This window comes from Cenococcum geophilum (assembly GCF_001692895.1).
Source record: "Cenococcum geophilum 1.58 unplaced genomic scaffold K441scaffold_42, whole genome shotgun sequence".
Lineage (NCBI taxonomy): Eukaryota > Fungi > Ascomycota > Dothideomycetes > Gloniales > Gloniaceae > Cenococcum > Cenococcum geophilum.
The window spans coordinates 1,017,646-1,028,675 of NW_027137600.1; the positions used below are offsets into that span (position 1 = coordinate 1,017,646).

Genomic DNA, 11,030 nt, shown 5'->3' on the forward strand with positions numbered 1-11,030 from the left:
AAGAAGGAGGCTGCAAGCCCGAGGAGCTTATAAGGGGTGGCCAAGGCCTAGCCGAAGGCTAGCCTTGGCAGCCCCTGAGAGCTCCCAGAATGTAGCCAAGTAAGGGACCAAAAGTACCCTTACAGTAGGTGTCTAAAATAAAAAAGGGAGGGGGGGTATATAACTAAAATAGGGGTAGTAGTATAACTGGAATAGGAACAAAGATAGGGTAATAGGCTAAATTCAACCTGAACCAACAGGCTTTTAGTTTGGGACTTAGGGATTTAATAAGGCTGTTAATTCGTGCGGAGTTATTCCAGCCTACTTCCCTTGCGTAGCGGTTAAATTTAAAGAAGTATACTAGGAAACTCTTCTTCTCTTAAGCTGTATAGTTTATCTCTCTTTAAGCGGTAGCTTGGCGGTTTAGGTTACCATATATAGCTTTAAGAAGTCTAACTAGGCTTTATACTAAGTTTGGCATATCGAAGAAGTGGCTCCCATATGAGTCAGCGGAGGTAACTATGGAAAGATTTCCGCTCTCTTCCGGTCATCTTTCCCCTAATTTTTGTTGGCCATGAATTGGCTGGCCGCAATCATCGCACAATAGTTGACGCGATGCAATTACGACNCATGGTCCGGTATCTTAAAAGCAACTGTCAGTCTTTAGACGATCGTAACGACGACTTTTTGAAGTATCGGCGAACCAACGTGCGGACGAAACTTGATGACAATGCCGGCCTCAGAGGTCCGTCCTCGATTGACCCGTCCCTATCCTGATGCAGTTCTCATACACAATTTAGTGGGAGAATTCGAATCTTGAGTAAAGATATTCCAGATTTCGCAGCAATATATAGTTAGATCTAGGACACGAACACGTACCTGGTAATGGTGCATTGCGGAGCGGATGAGAGAGGTGTGATTTCTAAATCATTCTATCTAGCTAGACGCGGTTTCCTTCGTCTCTTTTTTCACTTTATCCATGATGATTTTCCTAATTCCATCCAGCCCTTCGCTTTTTTGCACATGTATGACTCGCCTTGGAAGACCGTCGAGTCCAGAGAGCTGTGGCGGTAGAATGTCATTGAATCGAAACGCTTTCTCCTTGACAAGCGCTCTCTCTACAGCGCGACTGAACTTGGCAGGATGCGCCGTAGAAAGGGCAACATAATGTATGCCTGGTGCCGCCTCGGCGGACCGCAGTGCCGCAGCTACACCAACTGCAGAATGTGGATCCAGAACGTAATGATTCGAGCCGGAACTATCAGTGTAGGGCCATTGGTATACGTCGCGAATAGTCGCCAATGTCTCCTCATCTGAAACTCGCTCCGAGGAGAACTCAGCCCTTACAGCGTCCAGTAGTTCCTGCTCGACGGAGAAGCCACCTTTCGACTTCAGGGCGGTCTGCCATTCCTTAACCTTTAGACTTGCGATATCTCTTCTAATCTCAGTGCGGTCCATGGGTGAGCTGTACACGTCGTATGCCATAAACCACAAGAGCCGCTCAAAGTTGCTGCTTATGAGAATGTCCATTGCGGGGGATAACGTCTCTTTCACACCGCCGGCATGATCATTTTTCTCCTTCGAGCCGGTACTAAGAAGGATTGGCTTCTCGTAAGCGCCAGTCTGCAAAAAGCGGTGAATGATATCGTTCTCGTTTGTTGAAACGATGAGTCTTAAAATAGGAAGCCCCATTCGCTTTGCAATGAATCCGGCCAAGATATCGCCAAAATTCCCTGTTGGAACAGCGACACTGAGCCTGTCGGCGGAGGGATCGAAGGTACCAGAGCGAATTAGCGAGAAATATGACACGAAGTAATAGCTAATTTGGGCCAGAATCCTGGAAACATTGATCGAGTTGATGGAGGTGATATTATGCGCCGCGTTGAGGGAGTGGTCGGTAAAGAGGTCTTTAAGAAATTCCTGGATGATATCGTCAGCGATCATGCACAAAATCAATAGACGAGGGACATGAACCTGGCAATCATCAAACGTCCCTTCAACGCTTAAGCAATGTACTAGACCAGTATTAGCTCTCCTCGCGCTGACTGACGGGAGGTCAGCAAAAACTAACCGTTCCCATCGGTCACCGTTGTCATTTGGGCCTCCTGCACTGGGGAAATCTTCCCGGTCGGAAACATGATGAAGATGGAAATGTCCTTCTTGCCCCTTAAGGCGTAGATGCCTGCGGAACCTGTATCTCCCGAAGTAGCACCAATGACGGTTAAGTGCTCGCGGCCCTGCCTTGCCTTGGCTCTGGCCTGATTTCGCCTTTCAAGAAAGAACTCAAGGAGATTTCCTAGGAACTGAAGCGCAACATCCTTAAAGGCAAAAGTCGGGCCATGAAATAGTTCTAGTAGATGTATCTTCCTCTTATCGTCTAATGTTATAGTGGGTGTTACGCTTGGTGCCCGAAATGACGAGTACGATTGACGTATAATAGCTCTAAGGGAGTCGTGTGGAATTTCGGTCGGTGAGATGAAGAGGCTCAAGATTTCGAATACGAGGGATTGAAACGGGAGATTAGCCCAATCCTTCTCCCAGTTCGACGGCAGAGAAGGAATGATTTCAGGAACAAACAGTCCATTATCTGGCGCAAGACCTTTAAAGACTGCTTCTTCGAAGGATACCTGTAAACCCTAAGTAAAAGTGGCATGCAGAAAGACGGAGAATCTACCCCAGAAGAGCCTCCACGGGTGCTTGAGTATATCTGTGAGGGGGTATACGAGGCCATTGGAGCAGAGAAAGATGGAGTGAGAAATAAGGCAACCTTGAGAGAATGGTCGGCAGTTCTAAAAAGATAGGTTCCTTAAACGCGAGCGTAAAATGTTGCGGTGGCAGTGCGCCCACCAGGGGAAATTGAGGGAAAGGTTTGTGGGCTTGTTCGCAAATTCGCGATTTTTTCTCGAGGGTGGAGGATGGCTCGGGGAGAGCGTCGGTCACGTGTCAATATCCAGCTTTCAGAAAGATATAACAAAATACACGTGAGAGCAAGAATTCGTTGTTGAGATGTCTAAACTACGGATGGGGGCCACTTTGCCGGAAGAGGTTGCCTGCTATGTAACTAAGGGGGTGTTCGATTGCAATCTGGAGCTTTTTTAATCTGACGTTAATCCGTGCTTTCACCGGCGTCAATTAGATAATGTTGGTAGGGTTATCTCATAAATCAGACTCCCAGGAAGAAATTGCGCCACGGCGTGACGCTAAGGACCTAGTGCCACGCTTGTGGACTCCTGCAAACTCCTAAGCCAATCAAACCACTATACCCTAGTCCTGTAAAGTCCTGCGAAGTCCTGAACCAATTATATCACACTAAGAGGCATTTCTCCCCAAGAGTCTAAGAGCTTATAGGCGCCCTTTATATACAAACTTAAAGTTTCTTATTAGGCGACAACTCTTCTATTACAACGCTATATCTTATACCCTAAATTAACTGCAAAACACTTCTAACCATATTTAATTAAAAGCTATTTACTTTCTCTATCTTATTAAGAAACAATAAATATTACTAGCGGAATACCTATACCCCTATCCGACGATTCGCAAAGCCCTTTATCTAGCGTTCCTCCTAGCTCTCCTCTACCTTCTAATAGATATCCTAATAAGTATCTTAATAAACTCGATAGTAATATAAATTACCTTAACAATAAGCTTAATAGCGACGCTATTAAGGCCCTTTAGCCTTCCTCTGACGGACCTTCCTCTTTTACCCATAATCAATATAATATAAGCAATAGGGAACGGCGGTCTACGCAATTTAAGCTATAATAGGTAGCTAATATACTACACCGCGTTAGATGGAGCTTTCGAGGCTTTATACTTACTTAGGTTAGGTTAGAAGAAGGCCAAGAGATTATAATTAAGCACCGCCTATATCCCTTCGTCTGGTAAAACGCACTTTTCGTATTGGGCGCTTTAGGCGCTCCGGCCTGGGTTAGCATGCTGCAGGTACCCTAGCTGACGTGATTTTATTAGCAAGCCTCACCAAAGCGCGTCAATATTGCGATGCCGATGAAATACTGCAGAAGGCCACCACCAAAAACATCTCTATATATATTTTTTAAGGAAGTTGGGCAAAAAGTCGCGATATATGACGTCATGACTGTAGGTTTCCGCTCTTCCTCCATTAACCAGCTGCTGATTATATAGGAGAATCCTTTATTAGAGTCCTCCCCTAAAATACAGCCACCTATCCACTTTATACGCGTTCTTAACGTTAATAAGGATAAGCTAGTAAAGGACCAGCTTAAGGTTATAAGGGAGGATATGTTGTATATATTAAATGAGATGTATTAAGTGCTATAAGTAGTTAAATGGTTTAAACAGCGGTTATTTAATATAGAGAATCAATTAAAAACAGTAAAGGAGGCTAAGAAGGACGCTATAGTAAAGGCTTAATTAGCTTTAAAGTCTTAATATTAGAGCTATAAGGAAGTAGAGGACCTAAAATAGTTACCTAATCGTCACCTATTAGATAAAAGTTATTAAAGTATTAAAGGTATAAAGGAAGCCTATAAGCCTTGCATTTATATACTATTTGCCTAACCTTTACTATAAGCTTCTTTACCTCCTTCTATCTATATATCTAGTACTTTAGTGGGATTTTATAGCCTTACTTCCTTATAAAGCTTTTAATAGAACGGTAAGTTCGTGTCTTACACCGTCAAATTATAGGTAGTGGGGTTTTAGTAGTAATGTAGGTGGTTTTTTAATTTGTTTTATTTTTATAACTAGGCCTAATACCAGATTAATATTGCCTATATTTTAGTGAGCTTTAACGAAGAAGACGCTTAGTATCGTGCGTATTTAGGCCCATATTTTAACTGCCTATAATAACGAGGTTCTATACCAATCGTATATAGAAACGGCGGTAGGTTTAGAGGTACTTCCTTAATATCTAAAAGATCTTCTTACTAATAATATAGGCGTTAATTATAGCTATATTAAACGCCTAGAAGAATAAGGGTAACTAGGTACGCATAGTAGTAATCTAGGTGGTATAATAGCTTCGAAGCTAATTATGAATATTAACGCCGCCTATTTAGTTATTGTAGTCGATAGAGAGCCTAGGTAGGGTTAACTTCTTAATTAAATTGTTACCCTAAACGTTAGCTACCAGTTTCTTAAAAAAGGAATTATACGCCTGCGGCTGATATTAATTAACTTCGTTAACGTCCTTATTGCTATATAAATAAACCGTCGTTAAAAACCGTACCAAATTCTTATTCTACTATACGATTAAAAGCACTGAATTAACTACGCCGATAACTACTTCTATAATAAAGTTAAATAATAGCCTTGTCTTCTTTTTATTAGCCCTTTTATACACCTCTAAATAGTCCTTTAGGTTTAATCGAGCTATACTAGCTATAGCAATTCTAAGCCGCTAAAGCGCCTAGAGCAACGGAATATTTATAAAGTAGTTATCTAAAAATAGATAAAATCAACGAGCTTAAAAAAGAAGCTATTAGGTAAGGTAGAGGACGCACTTAAAGGTATTTAAGAGAATAATATCTTAATAATCTGTTTAAGAAGGAAGCCTAAAAAAGTAGCTAGGTAAGATAGATATAAAGCTATAGCAATATTTATACTAATAAAGGCTTATTATCTTAAAGCCCTTAAGCACTAGCTTATTAGGCAATTTAATTATAGCTATAAATCGTCTAGTAAACCTTACTATTATTATATTAAAGCTAACTATAGATTTAGGTATAACGTACTTTCTAAAGAAGTCATTAACGGCTTAATTTTCTCAAAGACCTGACGTTTAACGCCCTCTAGTGGGGGTAGTAAGATATAGAAAAAACGCTTAAGTTGCTCCCATCTTTTTAGGCCTATAAATAAGCTAATTAAGTATTTAGAATATTTAGGATCTATAGCCTAAAGATCTAGTACCTAAGTGCCTTTAAAGACGCCTATATAGATAATAAACCCTATATAAATTATTAATTTGCTAGCAGAGGTCTCCTTCTACGCCTATAATTATTTACCTGCATATTAGTAGTAGTTCTTTAATTAACGTCTAATACGGATCCTATCTTGGCCCACGCAGACTACTCCGTCACAGGGGGGAAAACTTATAATTTACATGAAGAAAACCCTGCAGTTAGGGGAGGAAAAACCCTATAAGCAGCCTTAGTAGGATAAAAAACCCCAATTTACCATGTTTGCACGTAGCAGCGGCCCTATGGGCCTACTACACGTCCTCCTCCTTAGATGTTTTGAACTTTTTGGGAACCACTGCTTCCTTCTCTAGCTTATTAAAGCTAGGGTTTACTACGTCCCAGCTAGGCCTTGCTAATCGATTGCTGTGTCTTATTATCTCTTTATGTCCCATATCTTGCCCATCCCCTATATGCTATCTCTTATATAAACCACTGCTATATACGCCTTACCTCCCCCCCCCTAGAGCTATTAAAGGCGTAAGGGGGATTTATTTGTTCTAACCACCGTAATACTAATAAGCGAGCGGGATATTGTGTTATATTTGGGTATCTTTTATGCTTAGGCCCTAGCTAGGCCCTCTCTAAGGGTCACTACTCCGTTAAAAGGAGATAGGGAAAACCGTGGGTCGCAATCCAAGCTGCTAGGTAGTATTTAGTAGTTAAAAACGGCGAGTAACTGCATGCTCCGCGGGCGACTGCCTTGGGGGTTAGGAGGGGCCGTATATTTGCTCGTTTATTCGTTCGCTCGTACGCTCGTTTATCCGTTGATATAAGGTTATCAATGCTTTCTATTGGGGGCTAGGGGATGCTTTTAAAAGCTATTTATCCACGTTAGATTATATAGGTGCTTGGTAGGAGAACTAGTAGCTGTATTATAAAGGGGTACCGTTAGTAGTGGTTTTCGAGATCTCACCATCCTATGTGAAAACTTTTTACTACGCCCCACGACGCATACAACCACTAGGTCCTACTTGCACGCGCTGTGCAACGTCTCTGCGTTGGCTCTAGGTCTAAACTTCGAAGACCCAGGTTCGTAGCCGTCACCACGTATAGGTGCAGAATCCGTTTTCGACGGCCTTACCTACATATTATCCTAATTATTAATATCTGCTAGCATTTTAAGAGGCTATATATAGGTTTATATTAATCGCGAGCTTCTTAAATATACTAACACTAAAGAATAGTAGAAATACTTAAATTGGTAGGTTTTATCTAGATCTATATCTGCTAGATATTATACTAATCTAATTTACTAGCGTATAGTAAGCATAGCGCTTACTATCCTTATTTTAGTTAGGAAGGTTATTAAATTTAATATCCGCGTTATTGCTACTAATAGGCTTACTAGCACGCTAAGCGGCAAATATTAACTTATTTAGAAAGTTAATAACTTTAAAATCTAGTTTAGGAATAGCGGCTATAAGCTCCTATAAAGTAGGAACAGCAGGAAGGCCTATTCTTATAACTTCTTTAGCTAATAGATTTAGTAGTTTAGTTTTATCTACCTTATCTACCTTATCCTTAGCAGTCTCGGCGCGGGCCTTAAAAAAGGCTTCTAATTCGTCCTTAATATCTTCTGTCTGGCTGCTTAGCTAAGCCTCCACTACCTACTGCGTAGCTACTGCCGACACGCTATCATATGTATACTGCGTCACTTAAAATGATTGTAAATAGGACTCCTAGGCTTAAGGTTCTTTTAGGGGCTTTAGAGGCTTTAGAGCTAAAGGAATACGACGTTTTTTAGGCGGTATAAGGGCGATATTTTACTAACAATTTAATAATTAAATAAGTGGCGACAATATTAAAGCTTTTAGATTAACTATACTAAATATTATAGGCTTTCTGGCCACGTCGCTGCTGTTTACCGCAATATTTAAGCGTTAATAAGGCGTTAACCCTTGCTACCGCGCTGACTAGAGGCTTTAATACTAAGCTCTATATAGTATAGAGCCTCTAGATTGGCTTATAAGGCGTGCATATACGAAAAGTCTATAAAAAGACTTGCTAGACAAAGGGATAGCAGTTAATAGCGACGGCTTTAACTAAGGCGTGCTATAGACGATCTACGCATAGGGAACGTCTGCTTACGTTATTATCTAGCAGACTCTTTTACTACAAAGCTTAATAACCTTATCCGCCAGCCTTACTTTACTTAATTTAATTATACTACAGACTTAGAGACGCTTTGTAAGGGCGCGAAGAGGCTTTAGGGCAGATTTAAAGGAATAATATAAATTCTATCTAAATTTATGGGTATAGCTTTTGCAGAGAATAAGACGTTACTTAAAGAAGAGAAAGAAATAACAAGAGAGTTATATATTAAATAGTTAGGGGCCTTAGTAGTCGATGCGTGCGTATATATATACGCGGTCTTTAACTAACTTTAGTAGAATTTAATTAATCTAGCAGAACTTGGCAGAGGTTAATTAAGCTAGCAGAATTTGGTAGAATTTAGTCAAAGCGTTAGAATTTATCTATTAAGTGTTTTACTAAGACATACCTACTATAACTGGGCTAGTTCTATTACAGTACCCCTCCCTTTAGCCAAAGGTCTAAAACAATTTAATTTAGTTAAGACTTTATAACTTATTACGTTTTTGTATATTTGTATTAGGTGGTAGTATAAAGTTCTACTAGTTCTAATTGTAAATAAACTAATTAGGATTTTCCATCCCCGGGATAAAAAATCGTCATTAGCTTAATTAAGGTGGTAAGTAGAACTGCATCTTTATAGTAAGTCTTAGTAAGGCAAATCTAACTAATTAGATAACTTTAACCGCCGGTTAAAGTTCTTTAATATCTTATATATTATATAACGTGTTTTACCACCAAGCGAGTAGCACCACTAAGTGAGCAACGTCAAAACTCACCAAAAATTAGAAAAATCGCACTTTAATATCTTAACAACCACTTAATAATAAATTCTAATAATTTGGATTTAGACTTTTATATACACTCTACAGCTTTTATTAAAGTTGCATTATAAATAGGTTAGTATTTTTTTAAGATATAGTAATTTGGCCTTATTTAGGGGCCAAAATAAGGCTAAATTACTATATCTTGAAAAATACTAACCTATTTATAATGCAACTTTAATAAAAGCTGTAGAGTGTATATAAAAGTCTAAATCCAAATTATTAGAATTTATTATTAAGTGGTTGTTAAGATATTAAAGTGCGATTTTTCTAATTTTTGGTGAGTTTTGACGTTGCTCGCTCGGTGGTGCTGCTCGCTTAGTGGTGAAACACGTTAACCGTATTATAAGTATTATAATATATTTTAAGTTCTTTTTAATTTTAAGCTTTTTGCTATTATATTTTATATATTTATATTAGGTGGTAATTGTTTACTTTTATATCGTGTCTATTTAGCTAGAGTAGGCCGCGAAGGATAGTCCTTATAGAATTCTTTTACTAAGAAAGGCGCGTCGGCCTTAATCTGGTTATAGGTTTCCTAAGTTTATATTTTATATCCTTTCCACTTAATAAGAAGTTTAAATTGTTTAGATCGTGTTTTCTATTATATATTATTAATTAAGTTAATAAAGTAAGAACCGTTACCATTACTAATAATTATAAAAGGTAGCGGTAGCACTTTATAAGTTAAAGGTTTATCTTTTAAAGGTTATAGTAAGCTTACGTAAAACGTTAGGTATATTTTTATCTTAGTTAGTAGTTTAAGCTTATAGGTGTATAGGCTTAGTTTCTTCTTAATTTAGTACAGGCCTATAAACTTCTAATTAAGTTTCTTTAAGGGCTATTAAGTCTTTAGGTTTCGTATATTTAGGTAAACTAATTACCTTTCTTAAAGTTCTATATAGAAGCTCGTCCTTTATTTATATGCTATTCCTATACCATTTAAGCGTACGTTAATTTACTTTATAATAGTTCCGTTAACTACTTTATTTAATTAGCAAAGTTATATATATTAATTAACTAAATCTGTTTAATTATGGGTCCTATTATATTAATTTTGGGTTATAGTTTAAATTTAAGTTAAGGGTCTTATCTATAGGTCGCGTAAAACGGCGTTACGCCTATTAATATATTTATCGTATTATTTGTAGTAAACTTAGCTAAAGGCAGCCACTTTTCCTAATTATCTTATAGGTAGGAGTAGTATATTTATAGGTATTATTCTATAATCGCGTTTATAATTTTAGTTTATCTGTCTGTCTTTAGGTGAAATATAGTTAAAAGTCGTGTTTATATACTTAATTATTTATATAGGGCTTACTAGAAGTCTAAAACGAACTGGCTTCTATGGTTAGATATTATTAAATTAAAAAGTCTATATAGCTTAAAGACGTGCTTAATGAAATATTTAGCTACTAATATTATATTAATTAAGTCTATAGGAATTATATGTCGCATTTTTATAAGATAGTTAATAACTACTATAATATTTATAAACCTATTACTATTAGGCAGGTTAACTACAAAGTTGGTTAAGATATCTCGCTATCTTTATATTGGAATTGGCAACGGTTAAAGTACCCCTTACTTTTTTATATAAGAGGTCTTCTTACGTACGTATATTCTATAGGCTTAAATATATTTTTATATATAGTTATATATTATAGGCTAGTACTATACTCGTTAGATAATCTTATAGGTCTCTATATGGCCAGGATGCCCTACTATAGGGGAATTGTATATAAATTTAAGTATCTTAAATTGTAAGGGTTTAGAATTTGGGACTACTATCTTCTATTAATAGTATAACCAATTATTACGGATTTTATATTTAGCGAGTATAATATCCTTATATTACCGTTTTCTTATTTAAATTGCTTTTATTATATCTACTTGTTTATATTAACTTAATAATATAGGTAAGTCATATCTAGGGGTACGAAATACGTATAGTATCGTATGCTCTTTTGGATAGTGGTAACTGTCAATTCCATTGGGGTGGACTACATAGTCTATATACTAACGCGCCTCCCCCTAATTAGTTAGCACTTTATAAACAAGTAGTTGGTGCACTAAACGCGTAATTACGCGTTTAGTATACCATGTGCTGTAATTATACACTAGCAGTACTTAAAAATGGACCCACTTATATATAGCCCCCGTAATTGCTTTAATAGAACTATAGAACATAAAA

At 37.8% G+C, this 11,030-nt stretch overlaps 1 protein-coding gene across 1 annotated transcript; it reads right to left on the reverse strand.

The window, feature by feature from the left end:
- Positions 1–446: 446 nt before the first annotated feature.
- K441DRAFT_616811 (threonine synthase) lies at positions 447–3,011 on the reverse strand. The gene is made up of 4 exons (XM_067645760.1): positions 2,654–3,011; positions 2,051–2,606; positions 1,954–1,994; positions 447–1,899 (listed from the first exon to the last, which is right to left on the reverse strand). Exons 1-4 carry the CDS (start codon positions 2,708–2,710, stop codon positions 916–918), a joined length of 1,638 nt encoding a protein of 545 aa, XP_067500525.1. The 5' UTR covers positions 2,711–3,011; the 3' UTR covers positions 447–915.
- Positions 3,012–11,030: the final 8,019 nt, after the last annotated feature.

Excerpts from the sequence above, each read along its gene's own strand:
- K441DRAFT_616811 (XM_067645760.1), bottom strand. The coding sequence starts at position 2,710 with ATGGCCTCGTATACCCCCTCACAGATATACTCAAGCACCCGTGGAGGC. Across the intron at positions 1,995-2,050 it reads AACGGTGACCGATGGGAACG|TACATTGCTTAAGCGTTGAA; the intron begins GTTAGTTTTTGC and ends ATACTGGTCTAG. Across the intron at positions 1,900-1,953 it reads GGACGTTTGATGATTGCCAG|GAATTTCTTAAAGACCTCTT; the intron begins GTTCATGTCCCT and ends GATATCATCCAG.